At 36.6% G+C, this 15,472-nt stretch overlaps 1 protein-coding gene across 1 annotated transcript in view; it reads right to left on the bottom strand.

The window, feature by feature from the left end:
- Nucleotides 1-15,472, bottom strand: part of GALK2 (galactokinase 2) — a 612,555-nt gene that overhangs the window by 192,138 nt on the left and 404,945 nt on the right. The window contains exon 8 of the mRNA XM_044076364.1: nt 3,740-3,950. Coding sequence (XP_043932299.1) covers nt 3,740-3,950 — 211 coding nt within the window. The remainder of the gene's footprint in view (nt 1-3,739; nt 3,951-15,472) is intronic.

The following is a 15,472-nucleotide window of genomic DNA, read 5'->3' as shown; positions in this document are numbered from 1 at the left end:
GCTGTGGATATGTGTTGCATGTGCAGTGGGGGTTATTAGCGAGATGTTGCTTTAGTTTTCTTTTAAAGGAGATTATGTTGTCTAATTCTGTAAGTGATGATGGGAGGGTGTTCCACAGCTTAGTTATGGAATGGGAATAGAGGCAGCTACCTGCTCTTTTACTAGGTTTTGATACTTTAAGTAGGTGTTTGTTGTTAGAGCGTAGATGTTTGGATGGGACGTACGGTTCGATGATATTTTTCAGGGAAGGACAAAACTCAGGTTTATAAATGAGTTTATGGGCAAAGGTAAGTTGTGTGTAATGTAGGTAATGTGCAAATTCTAGCCAGTTTAATTCTCTAGTGGCCTGGCAATGGTGGGTGTGATTTGGTTGGGTTAATCTGAATTTTGCAATCTTACAATAAAAGGATTGCAGTTTATGTTGCAAAGAGTTGTGGAGACTGGTGAAGATAGGAAACACATAGCATAAGGTTGGAAGGAGAAGACTTTTTGAAAGTTTTATTCGGATGGATTTGTCTGAGTATTGTTTGTTTCTGTAAAGTTTGCCTAATTTGAAGCGAGTCTTTTTTATTGCATTATTAATATGCAAGTCAAAGCTAAATTTTCTGTCAACAGTAATTCCAAGCAGTTTGGCCTGATTTACTAACTCTATTTGGGTTTTGTTTATAGAGAATATAGTAAAGTCTGTGGGAACAGGTTTAGATGCAAAGATGAGTAGTTCAGATTTATTAGGATTAAGTAATAGCGGTGACTGGTTTAGCCAGAGTTCTATGGATGTAAAGGCTTTTTGTGTTAACTTTTGGAGGTCAGAGAAGTTATTGGAGGTACAGATTATGGTTGAATTGTCTGCATATTGTATGGTTGTACAGTCAGAGGGAACTTTATGTAGGTCATTTATAAAAATGTTGAATAGTAGAGGTCCTAAGATTGTTCCCTGGGGCACTCCTATGTTAATTGGAAGAAAGCTAGAGAGGTTATTCTGCCATTTTACAGATCACTGTCTGTTTTCCAAGTAACTAGTGAACCAGGTTAGGGTGGCATCAGAGCATCCTCATGATTGCAGTTGCTGAATAAGTTTAATATGGGAAACTGTGTCGAATGCTTTTGAGAGATCTAGTAACAGGACTGATGTAAGTAGGTTACTACCTAGGGCTTTATAGATTAAATTTGCGAATGAGACTAGGGCAGTAATGGTACTGTGGGATGGTCAAAAACCATGTTGTGAAGGGGATAGTAGGTTGTTGCTGGTTATTCAACCAGTTGTTTGCGGATGCATTTTTCCATTATTTTAGACAGAGGGGACAGTATGGAAGGGGGACTGTGTGTTCTGCAAGTGATCGATTTATAAGGATACTTACTGGGAAACCTATTGCCTTAGCACTGATTTTGAGGTATTCTGGGGGGAGATTAGCCTGGTTTCAATTTGCCAAGTAATGTTTGTATTTGAGAGGTTGCTACAGGTTGGAAGTTAAAGGATGGTATGGAGCTGATACTGCATTGAGGTATGATGGATGGGTTAATGGGGGTTGGGGTATTGCCTGCATTTACTAATGTAAGGATAATATCAATAAAGTTTTTATTAAATATTTCAACGATTTCAACTGGGCTTTAGTCTGCAAGTGGAGATGGATTTTGGGTGCTTCCATGATTTAGTAATGAGTTGACAAATTTCCAGAAAAGTCTGGGATTATTACTGTGGGTGTTTATTTGTTGAGAGAAGTCTTTTTGTCCTGATTAATGGCCTGTTTTGCTTTGTTTCTAAGTATTTTGAAGGCGGTTTCACTGGGTGGGGTCTTATCTTTTCTCCATTTGTGCCATGCTCAGTCTCTATTAATCAGGAGTTGTTTAGTTGACTTAGATAGCCAAGGAGCATGGTTATGTTTAACTCTCTTTTTTCTTATGAGTGTAGATGCTGAAAAGTAAAAACAAAAAAAGTAAAAAATAAATACAAAAATAAATACATAAAAATCAAAGCATGGGCTGTACCCGCTCCAGTGGTACTTGCCTGTTCTGAAAAGGACAACCTCTTTTGACTCTGAAGAAGACGCAAATTATCCACAAATAATAATTATGATTACTTTTTACCTGTACAGTCCCATCCTCAAAACAGACACACACGTTCACACGATCCATGACAAGCCATACCAATGGGTGTTTAAATGATCAAATGACAGCAGTGGGAAGTTACTTTTGTATGGAGATTGTCTTCCCACCTCAAAGATAGTCATTTTTTGACTGTGAAGACCTCTGATATTTCACTGTGATTAAAATGAATGAAATAATGACCAGAGCAATGTCATATCTCACACACTAACACTGTTCTTCTCTGAAGAGCCACATTTTAACAGAGATCAAGAATATGTAATGTCCTATGCTTAAATATGCAATGTGTATTCCCACCCCAAAGATAGCCACTTTCTACGTACACCTCTGATGTCTGTGTTCAAAGTGAAATAAATAGTCACAATAGTACATTTCAGCTTGCTGTTCTCAAACTACCCCTCCTTCAAAGACAAAACCAACAGTCATTTAACAGTGATTGGACCACTGCCTTTGCTTTACCACAAAGTCTGCCTCTCCATGTCCACTCTCAAAAATAACTATATTTTGCTAATGCATACATATATCTCCCAATGATTACCTGGCCTCCTGGAAGAAGTAGCATTTGGCGCTCATTATAGTATCCACCATTCTCAGATTACAGTGATAATAAACTGGCTACATCAGCTAAACTCATCAACATGTTGTTAAATACATTAGTAATGGCCCTGTGTAAATGTCTGTAAAAAATTAAAATACTATTGTTTTTTCTTACAATAATGCAATAAGTCATATCTAATATGATTGTTCCACCTTTACCTGCCTTAGTAATTACCCCACTTTCATTTGATATAAGCTGGTTAAGAGCTTTCCTTTGAGCTATGCTTATGCTACCCCGAAACCTCATAAACACATAGCCAGATTCCAAAAGAGTTGCTCAGAGTGTAAGTCTGCCCTGATTCCAAAAGACATGCTGTCAGAGTAAATGGCTTACTAAGGTGTAAGGCCTCTCTATAAACAGACTTACTATGGGGACCAGATTCCAAAACACCTGGTCTTGGCCTACTTACACTGAGAGCAAGTCTTTTGTATTGGGGCCAAAATGTCTGCTGGCATAAAATAAGACAAAACAGCTTTTTTTCATAAGCTAATTATTTATTCTATCATTTGATCTTGTTCACTTTTTTATATTGGCAAAATTATTCAACCAGTGAAAGTAAAAAGGATGGAACATTTACGGGATTATAAAAAATTAGCCAAACAGCTCTGTTTCGCTTCTTTAGTTAAAAGACAATGAACACCTTGAGCAATTCAATTTTTTGGTTTTAGAAAAGTTACAAATAATGGTAAATATAAAATTACAAATAATATTAAATATACCATGTCTATAACACTTCGAGGAAACCTCAAAGGAAATCTTTTTTTTTCCCAGGGATGTGAATTTTGAGATTGTACAACAGTGGATATTGATGAATACTCTACTATCACCAAAGCTGTTTTGTGAATTTGTGTCAAAAATCTTACCATGACTAAACTCAACATTGAAAATTCGACAAGTTCCCACTAAAAAAACTAAAGTGATCTCTTCATTTCAACATTTCAGAAGAAAGTAGTAACTGATTTTGGTGGCCTATGGCATTGTTTATGGTTAAATGTATAAATGCTATTAAAAAAAATAATTTCCAAGCATGTTGCTTACCGTCTTGTGTGTTTTGACTAAGAATGGTGCTGCGAAGCTCCTCCAAGCTAATTCTTAAGAACTGACAAATTTCATCTCTGCCATACGGCTCAGGGTGAAGCACTTCCTCCACAATCTTCTGCATTTCCTTCAAACTGACCTTCAGCTCAACCTGAATATCCCCCAGTTTTAGCAACTGCTTCCAATTCAGTCCTTTAGATTTAGCTAGAATCTACCAAAATGAATTAAAATATAACGGCATGATTAAACATGACATAACTTCAAGAAGAAAACTATATTCTATTATCAGCAAAATCAATTAAAAAGTTGTACATCTCTGAGCTGGAGCTCTGGATAAATAAATTACTTTTTGAGATAATACCAAGTGGTCTTCATAACAGGTGAAACTTTTTTTTTTTTTTTATGACAAACAGTAAGCTTCAAAACCAATAAAAGCAATCTTGTTTCCTTTGTGACTGATAGCTGCATGTTCAACTCAATAAACGGACTCAAAATGACAAAGCAGAACATATGCAGCTAATGCTAACTGGCTCATGCCACTACTCCAAACGCTGTCTATACTATCAAGTATGCTCAGATTATTTTGCAGTTTGTGAAATAATATAGCAATATACCATGTTTGGGTGTGGGTTACACTAGGATGTGCTCGCGTGATCAGTAAACAGAAAGCATGAGTGACCAAACACAAGTATACATTAATCATAGTGTAACCCACATTCAAACACAACACTGTGCTATTTGATGTAAATACTAATTGTTTGAAAAAGCAATTAGGAAACAAAATAATGTATTAATTTCTTCATTTGTTAAGAATAGTGTTTTGAAAGATTAAGTACTGCTACAACTTTAACACAAAATATATCTAGTCTAAACAATAACAGCAAGCTCACAGTTTTTGTTTTGAGAAAGTGTCACATCAATCTTGTTTCGTATAAGCATATTTCCCATTTCGAACAGTAGAACCTGCTTACACTTTTTACTACTTTCTAGATGCATGAGAGTATGTGTGACCACCCAACTTCCAGGGGTTGTCCACTATGAATTTACTGCACAAATCCACAATGAAAACTAGGATCAGCTGCAGGGACCAGTCTGATACTTGGAAAAGTACTGCACTAGTCTTTTCAAGATGAGAAACACCCCAGTTCAGCCTTAGTATCTGTTTGCAGACACTAACTTACAATGTTGTGTATAACGTGGAAATGTTATATAACCTTTATATAAAAAGAGATGAGCACACAAGTAAATGGTTTGTTTACTGTTGTTTTCTGCATTAACTCTGTGTGCATTTTGCTGATTTAACAGCTTTTTATCCTTATGGGATAAGTTTGCTTTCATTAAAAAAAAAACACACGTTATTTGTTAAGTGATTGCTGATAAATGGGACAGTTTGCCATTCTTGTGAGGGAGTAGAGTGGAAATGACAGAATAATCCCTAACAAAACAGACTTAATTTCTCTGTACACTTTCCAAAATACTGTTAAAAAGATGAAGGCTTCTAAATAACAGTACAGTGAAAGGCCCTCAAACATTCCATGTTCCACACTATAGAGACCCACACACCACTTCCCAGCCAGACACGTAAAATATTTCATATCATACAAATATCAGTGTGTGTCTTTTGTGACAGCTGTGTTTTATTATTAACTTTTCAGAAGATCATTGTTAAGCACTCTCCCAGTGCAAACTGCCATGATTATGGACTTTGCTACCTTCTTATAAACTTCTACTTCTTGGGTCCTATGTCACTTTATTTGTCATCATTTGGAAGCAGTTCCTTAAATAGTTAAAGGCTTCTTTACAGGTTCATTGGGAAGGGCAGAGCTTCTGATGACAGAAAGTCAAGTTAACTGTTAGCTGCTATGGTAACAGATAAGAGATGCAGCACTTTAAGCTACTGAAAACAGTTTATGGAAAAGGCAAAAAGAGGTCAATGTGTCTAAACAGGAATGTTAAGCTAGCAAACATGTCAAAAGATGGCATAAAAGTGGTGGTGGTTGCAGTAAGCAATCAGAAGGCAAAAAACAAAGTGAGGCTAGCAAAGGCATAGTCTCAAAGGGAGTTATCAAAAGAAGTTGAGGAAGAACAGAGGTTTAAGTTTGTAATAGAAAGAGGGAAGGGAAAGGAAGACATGGCCAAGATAAGCAAAGATGGGACAGTGATCATGAAAGAACGTAAAAATAGGGTGTTGAAGGAATACTTTGCTTAAGTGTTTTTAAAGGAAAGTAAGGGGAGGATGCCATGCTGGAAGAGAGGTAAGGCATATATGGAGAAAGCAGCAGACAGTCCAGACAGTCACTAGGATAAACAGAAAGAGTTGTGAAGATAATGAGCTCCATAAGGGAGGATAAAGAAGGGTCCTCAAGAATCGGTTCAGTTTGCTGTTCTCGTTTAGGTTTCCAAAATATTACTGGCCACTGTGGAAGAACCTAAAAACTAACAGACAGTAACTTTGGAATTGTAAAAGAGAACAGGAAGAGCAATCCAGAAAACTAAGTGTGTTAGCCTAATAATAACTGGAAAAGTCATGGAAAGAGTCCTGAGGGAAAGGCTTGTTATTTTGCTAGAGCCAGACAACACAAGTCTAAAACGCAGTAAAAGATGAACTAAAACAAACCAAAACTGCTTTCAATAACCAAAATTGAACTGAGCTGAAAATCTTAGAATTTAATAAAAAAAAAGTTAAAAAGTTTCTTATACAATAAAAGACTTCATCAAAACTATTGAACAAGTCTAATGTTGTTGTTGTTGTGTCTTTCGGCTTTTCCCGGTTAGGGGTTGCCACAGCGGAACTCCAGTCCGCTAATGATTGGCAGTAGAGTTTTAGGTGCTGGCTTGCCGGGCCTAATGCATAACCTTCAACGAAGGAACGCCCGTTCACGCATGTTGCCACACAGAAGATGCTCTAACTGAGAATTGAACGGGCAACTTCTAACTGTGAGGCGACAACGCTACCGCAGCAACACCACCGCAGTTAATCAACAAGTCTAACGACTTTCCCAATATACTACTTCCACTGACGCATGTGATACAATTACAACATCCTCCACCACAAAAAAATTCATAAATAGTGCTTTACAATAAATATTGTTTCAGCCAAATAATACATCAAAACTTATTTACAAAAAAAATTACACCATAATAAATATATATAATGAATATATTGATTATTATTTATATTAGAAAACACAGCATAAATAAAACCAATTTTCCTTGTCAAGCGAAAGGACCAAAATAAACAAAATATATTTAAAAAAATAATTAGAATAAACTTCAAAGTCTTGCTGCTAACATTTTTAGTACACTCATAATTGAAATGCTATTGTTTAAAACCATAGGAGGTGAGGTTATTGCCACCAATTCCAGTTGCCAGTACAGCTCCCTATACTGTATCTTGGTTTCCTAGTATCCATTTCTGACATTGAATTGTATTTGTTCCTATACAAAAATTTTAAATGAACTAGAAACACATTCCTTGATATGTTTGTATAATAAATTTGTCTCTACCTGATGAGCTATATCATACGTATGTTTATATATCATTTTCTTTATAACTGTCTCTTGTCTTTCCTCTTTCCTACAAGAACCCACTAGTTATATGCCCCACATCTAAATGTACCTACAATCGTATTATTACATTTCTTATCACCTATGGCATTTTTCTCTAAAAATTTCTTTAATATTCCTATTCCCTTTGTTTTGCTTTTTGAAATTATAGAGAAGATCCATATCTATCAACATCTTTGCCATTCTTTTAGCTATATAGACATAAACACTTTGTAATTATGGTTTAAAAGTGAAATAGGTCTACATGAAGCTGGACCTAACAAGTCTTTACTTCCTTACTGTCTTTAGGTAATAAACCCACCACAGCTTTCTTTCAACTCATACTAAACCCTAAAAAGACAAAACTTTTCTTCCTCCCCAAATCTCTCTACCACCTCAAATCCTCATTCACCATCTCCTCCCTTAACAACATAACTATCTCAGCTGGTAGCCACACTAAGCTCCTCAGAGTGATCAGTGACGACCAACTTAAATTCAACCATCATGTACTTCACTGTATCAGAAAAAAAAACACCAAAAACTCAGCCTACTGTATAGAAATAAAAGGTTCCTCTCATCTGTCTCCAGAAACTCACTTGCCCAAGCTTACCTTCTCCCTAACCTTCTCTACGGCTCACAAGTCTTAACCAACTTACATATCTCACTACTTTGCAAACTCGAAACCACCTACAATAAAGTTGCACAATTTCCTGCTAACTTACCATCTAAATCACACCACTGTCACGCTCTCAGGACTCTTAACTGGCTTGAATTTCCTAACCTACTCCTACTAACTCAACTCCCCATCATTCATTCTATCCTGAACAACCCCACCTCCTGCCCTAGCATCTCCTCACTAATTTCCCACTGTACCCCCCCCCCCCCTCGGTCCCTTAAAAGCTCAGACCAACATCTCTTACAAATACACAAACCTAAAAAATATTTTGGACAGAGACTCTATAGCTACTCCCCTGTTCAATCTTGGAACAAACTACCCATGGCCCTTAGAAACATTAACCATGCCCCTGAATTCAAGAAAGCTCTCAAAAACCTCTTACACAGCTCCGGGATATGTCATTGTTATCATCACACTCCATCCCTATCCTCTCTTCTCCATTTCTTAACCCACTCCTCCCTGTCCCTCCTTTTCCTTCCATCTTCTAATTACCTCTTTATTACCTCCCTTCTATTATCACATCCAATCAACTACTTTTATCCTGCTAACTTCTACAGCTTGTCCAGGTAACCAGCTACCCCAATCCTATTAGCTATAAAGCCACTATATTAATATCTGCACCAAACTTAGCTCATAAAACAATATGCAATGAATTTTACTTTTGTGCACTGATGACAACCCTAATGTGAATACCCTAGCCTTACAATTACCGGTTTATACTATTTCTACTTTGTGTAAGTATAATATGTGATGTACTCTTAACAGCTACTTGATTTGTCATATTGTACTGTTTCCATATAATTTTCTTCATTGTATTGTGGATCTTTTCTCCCTGGGCCTCCGCTGAAAAAGGGCAATTACTAATGTCGGACTAGCCCGGTCAACAAATGTCAAATAAATAAATAAACAAACTTGTTGGCATGTCCCCTCCTTCTAAAATACTATTAAACAAAATCTTCCAGATGTTATCACTTTCTTCTTTACTAACTTCTAAAACACTTCCACTGGAATACCATCTGTCCATGGAGAATTTTCTGCAGACTGATTATATATCACTGTCGTTATCTCGGCTCCCATTTTGACTATTACTTGTTGGGCATTATCCACCTCTAACCTTGGCATAATTATTAAGTCTTCCATAAAAGTTTTCATGTCTTGATTTCAACATTTCTCTGGTTTATACAAAATTTCATAAAACTTCTGAAATATCTCAAATACTGTTACAGGATTTCTGGTTATTTTCTTGTTATAGGCTCCCTAAGTTTGGTGACAATCCTTTCTACTTTCTCATGCCTACGTCATTATGCTAAAAGGTCTTGTGCTCTGTATTGTTATCAAAAAATAGTTGCTAAACAGCAATCTTTCTAAACTAATGCATATTATCCAAATACTCCCTTATTTTCTCTTTACTACTCTGCTGTTGATCCTCTTCTTGGTCCTTGAGATTCTCCTAATTCTGCAATCCTTTAACCTTTGCCAGCCCATCAAAATAAATTCCTATTACTTCTTAATCATATCTCTTTCCTTTTATTTATACACTGTTTTTAAACTATATTTTTTATTTTATCCCATTCACTAGACATCACTTCTGAAGAAATTTCTATCTTCTCTAATAAGTCTTGAATAACTTCCACTACCCATTCCCCAAATTCCTCTCTAACAGGTAGGTGGGAAAGTGCCAGTGTCTCATTTTTACTTCATTACTCTGCATTTTTATCTTAGTTTTTATTGATGTATGATCTGAAATATTTACTGGATATGTGTTGAAGCTTTCAATTAAGTGCACATGTTCCTGTGAAATATAATTTCTCTCCGGTTTAGCCCAGTTATTGTGCCTTGGGGAATAGGGTGGCCACTGTGGTGCAGTGGTTAGCATTGCCACCTCACAGCAAGAGATAATCCGGTTCGATCCTCGGCTGGGGTGCCTTCTGTGCGGAGTCTGCATGTCCTCCCTGTGGTCGCATGGGTTTCCTCTGGGTGCTCCGGTTTCCTCCCACATCCCAAAGACATGCTGTAGGTGGATTGGACACTCTAAATTGGTCCTAAGTGTGAGTGTGTGCGTGTGTGTGCCTTCTGTGGAAGGTTGGGCGCTGGGCTGGCAACTCGACACCATAAAACTCCACTGCCAATCATGAGCGGACAAGGTGATCTGCTGTGGCGACCCCTAACCGGGAAAAGCCGAAAGAAGAAGAAGATTGTACCTTGGGGAATAATATATAAATTATGCGGAGTTCCTATTACTGAATTCACATCTTCCATATACCACATATTTTCATATATTTCTTTAACACTCTACACTCCTTTGCTATATTTTCCCTTCTAGGCCCCCCAATACATCTGCAGTATGGTAAATCAAGTTCCAGTCCCCACATATAAATATCTGCTGAAAAAAACATTACTTCTCCCCAAATTGCCTCAAGCAATATAACAGCAGTTTTGGTGGAATAAAATACATGCCAGCAAAATCCTCCTCCCTTGCCAATAGCCTCTTACCACCATTAATATACCATTATTGTTTTTTTTTTTTCTTCCTCTATCACTATTGCAGCCCATCTGGCAATCAGTTTTATTACTCCCCTTTTCCTTTGACCCTGATATTCTGCTGAATATGCATTCTGAAATACTTTCTTTGTCAAATTTACATGTTCGTGTCTTCCCAAATGCATTTCTTTCAGCACTGCTATTTGTACTCTGCATTTCTTAATACAATTCAGTAATCTTTCCTTTTTGGTAAGCTGATATTTTATAAAGCTGTTCCTTCTCCTCTCCATTTGAACCTATGTCACATTTCTCAAGACTTTTTGTTTTAATGAAAACTCTCAAACAAAAGCACTAAATATTATTTCAGAACACCACCATCCCGTTAACTCTGAAAACATGCAAAACAATGTACATCTTAAAAAATGAAGTTTAATCTTCCAGATAGGAACAACTGCCACAAAATGACAGCTGCACCCACATGCACTACCAGACCTAAAATTAGGGTTACCATGCTAAAGCACATTACAACCTGAGCTTCCACTTACACTAATTTCTATATATTCTTTTCTTATCCCACCAAGATTTAACAAACAGCTTGTATGCTTTCAGAAAACATTAACTTTTTTCCCTAAGAAAAAAGAGCACTGGCTATCTTAAAAAAAATGTACCTTCTATTAAATGCATTAAAGTGTTATAGGTTCATAGTGATTAAGCTGATAGGGAGCGATCTCTTATTCCCTTCCCATAATTTCTTGCTTTATATTTCACAGCTGCTGTTTTGTTGTATCTTTAAATTTTGCATTTCCTTCAGCAAAGGATGCTCATAACTCTCAAGATTAATTCATTGTGCCTGCAGACAGCTCATCTCCATGTAAAAGTAACCAGCAATGAATAAAAAAACAGATAACATTTCTGTGTATATATGAAGGAAATCTTTCACTCAGAACAGAATGTGCAGCTGCCTTCAGCTGGAGAATTTTTGACTTCCACTGAAAACATTTGCTAATGAAAAAAAAAAAACAACCTAATATCTTTGCTGATGCAAGAAATTTAGCATTTTTCATGGCTTTCATCATACTGTCTTATTTTTATTTTATTTACATTTGTTGACCGGGAGTGTCCAACTGGACATAGGTCCATTTTCAGCGGAGGCCCGGGGAGAAAAGCTCCACAGTTAAAATAAACAGACAGTAGTTACATTGGATTATAAAACGATTAACAATATAACATAGCAATTACTTAAAACATATTTACAGATGAAGAACATAGTACATCAGTAGACAACTAGAATTATTATCTGTGAAGTACATAACAGACATTAACAAATGTTACAATAAGAAGTTCCTGCTGTATAATAAGTACTAGGCTTATGAGCATCTGAGCTTGCTATATTCAAGGTAGTTAGTGGAGTGGAAAGAAAGGTAGTGGTTGGATGGTGTGGGTGATTTTAGAGTGGGAGTTGCAAGGGCATAGCCAGCATGTTTTTAGGTGCGCTTTTAGTAAAGTTTTGAAGTGGGTGCATGATGGTATGGAGGTAATTGTGGGTGGGAGGGAGTTCCATAATTTGGCTATGGTGCAAGAGAATAGTGCTTCACCAGCAGAGCTATTGGCTTTAGTGATCTGTAAGTGATTTTTGTTGCTGGATCTTAGTGGTCTGGTGGTGCGATTGCTTATAAAAACACTTGTTTATAGCTTAAGACAAGGGCATTAATCCAGACATCTGTCTTGTAAAACTAAGAAATTATCTTAATGCTATATAAAATATAATCAATGTACTTTTACACCCTACCCCCAACCCAGCAGTCCAAGATCACAGCATGTTAACTTAACCTTGCTTCTGTCCAGTTGTTGTTCTGTTGTTATACTGCAAAGCCTTTACTTCTTACAACTAAAAAGTACCGGTTTACTCTCTAATTTTCTTTAACACATACAACAGTCTCTGCAAAGGCTTCTCCACATTTATATACCACTGATACATACTATACAAAACTGCTTTTGTATATAATATGCAGTTTATATCATGTAATGTTTTATGCAAATACTAATAAGAACAAAACTTTTTACTTACAGTTATTTTTTTCCCTTTTATGTCCTTCTAAACATTACGGACATCAATATGCTTTACAGTCTACCCACAAGATTTACAAAGTCAGCAAAAGTCATCTCCCAACAGCAGACTCTGGTTCAAGTCCAAGGTACTCCTGATTCTTCTAGACAACTACTGTACTTTTTTCCATCTCTCAAGCATTTACCTTTGAAACATAGACTTTGTCAGCAAAGTTTCCCTATCTATGAACTTTATTGTCAGAAGAATGAGAAGTGGAGTCCATTTCTGTTGGCTGGCTCACTTTTTGCTGGATATTTCTTTTTTATTTTCACCTTAGCCTGTTCTGCATCCAAAAATGTCTTTGATCTTCTAGGAAAAAACATATGCTGAAGACAGCTGGATACAGTAGCTTCAGTCTCACATCTGCCTCTCCGCATTCCCTGATAGCTGGGATAAATTTGTTTCCTTATGCCTGATGTACAGTGAATAATCATTTTCCACAAACACTTGATGTCTCCAATTTTTAATATGTTGCGCTTCTGCCACAGTTTTGGCAGGATTAACTCTTTCTGCTGGTGTGATCACACTTTCCTAATATAAGTCTTTGCTGCTGCTTTCTCATGGCCAGATTTGGAACAAACTCTTGATATACCCTTTCCATTAACAAATCCTGCTGTGGAATACTAATTCAGTTGTTTATTTGTGTTTTCCTAAAATTAATACAGACTGTTCCTTTTAATTTCTCTTGCACAGCAGTTAAAAATTTCAGGTTTTCTCTACACACTCTAACTCTACTATCAGTGTTTTCTCTTCACCTTTTCTGGTTGATTTTCTTTCAGTTCCTCTAAATTTCTGTTTTACTGACATCCAGGCAGTGTACTTATTAGCCAATAACTGAACTATACCCAAAATAACAATTTCATTGGCTGTTGTTTCTCAGTTCCTGTTTTCACACTGTGAGAGTTGAAATTAAGCTGCTCATCAGTGATGTGTGTGCTGCCATCTTGGAATTTACTTCAAAGAGCTCTCTTTTCAATATTTTATCATTCATTTCTTTAAGAGATTATTCAGACAACATATTGTGCAGTGATTCAGTGTCTATCTTACATTTCCGTATTATGTCCATTAATTCTCTGCATCTCTTTCCAACAATTTGCCATGCATTCATGGCTTACAGTTTTACATGCATTTTCAGATTCCAATGTACACAACCTTCAGTAATACCAATAAACAGTTAATTTAAGACAGTTGCTTCTGCTTTTACACATCTTTGTGAACTTCCCTTTTCAATCCTACATTCTACATGAGTCATGATTGATTAAATGTTGGACATTGCTCTACTTTACGCACAATGTTTCCTCATATAACTCTTTTAACCTAGCACTAGCAATTTCACTTTTTCTTCACAAATCAACTGCTTTTGATAAGGTCAGAGATGCTTCTTGTAAAAGTCTGTCCCTAGTTTCCTCATTACTTACACCAAAAATTAATATTACTGAATCATGTAACTCAAGACATTAACAGCTATTGCTCTATTCTTCAGAGCAATGTGATGGCATCTATATTTTTTCTATAGAACCTTCAGCTCCTGAGACGTCCAAGATGGCTGCACATTCAGTAACAGCTTAACTCTAGCTTTCCCAGTATGAAAACAAACAACATGAAGGCCAGTAGACTTTTGTGTTTATGGATACATTTCAGTAACTGGCGAGTAAGTGTCCTTGCCAGGAAAAGGAACTACAGAGCACCTGGAAAAAATTAGCTACAAAAAAGTGAGGAAGAAACACTGACTGTAGAAAGTTCTGCAGCTGTTCAGCAAATAACAATGCAACCTCCAGACATGACCTCCAGTCCAGTAAAATAACTTCACACAGACCTGGTTAAAATAAATGAAACAGTGATGGAGTATATAAACACAAACAACAAAAGGCTGCAAAAAATGGAAGACGTTTTAAACAGATATTCAGATGAGGTGATAAACCTGCAAAAATAAGAGGCTGAAATGAATATCAGACTGTTCTGGAAGAGATGCTTCAAAAAATAAAAGAACTGAAGGACAGAGCACGTAGAGAAAACCTGAAAATTTCAGCTATACCAAAGAAGCTGAAAGGAATGGGCTGCATTAATTTTATGAAAGCACAAATAAGAAACTGCATTGGCATTACGCAGCAGGAGTTGTTAGCTGAAAGGACACATTGTGCATATGCTCCAAACCTGGCATGAGAAAGCAACCTAGACTTTTAATACTAAAGATGCAATCCTACCAGCAGAAGCAGTTGATTCTGACAAAACTGCAGCAGAAGAACAAAACATTAAATGTTGGAGAGACCAGAGTTTTTGTGGAGAATGATTACTCATTCTAAGCCAGGCAGAAGAGGAGTAAATTCATTCCACTATTCAGGGAATGTTGAGACACAGGTGTGAGATTCAAACTGCTGTATCAAGCTGTCTTCAAGGTATTCTTCCCTGAAAGGACAAAATAATTTTTAGATGAAGCACATGCTAAGGAGGAAATACAAAAGTTTGTCCAACAAAAAGTGAACTGTGAAACAGAAGGAGATTCTGCTTCTTGTTCTTCTGGTAATAAAGACCACAGTGAGACTGTACTTGTGAAACCTCTTCCACTGTTTCAATGGAAAATGTTAGAGAGAAGGATGGGGGCACTAGCATTGACTAGAAGTATAAAGAGTACAATGGACATGAAGAAGAGAGGATTTGGGAGATGGAGATAAACAGTAATAAAATCAGTGACTTAATATGGGATTACAATGCAATAATTATATTTGTGAAATATGACAGAACAAGAAAATCTGGAAATATTGAACTTTTTCAGAATTTGCTGGACTTGGGGACCCTAAAGTATATGCCATACTTCATGTCACTACTGTTCAGAAAAATGCTTTGGGGAGGGGAAGAGAGGGGGAAAAGTTTACTGTCAGTAAAGAAAACATTTTTTTCTTAACAGCACTATTTTCTAGTGTAT

Source organism: Protopterus annectens, chromosome 7.part0 (genome assembly GCF_019279795.1).
Source record: "Protopterus annectens isolate FY-2018-M chromosome 7.part0, PAN1.0, whole genome shotgun sequence".
NCBI classification, from domain to species: Eukaryota; Metazoa; Chordata; order Ceratodontiformes; family Protopteridae; genus Protopterus; species Protopterus annectens.
This window is presented reverse-complemented; position numbering and strand designations above follow the sequence as displayed.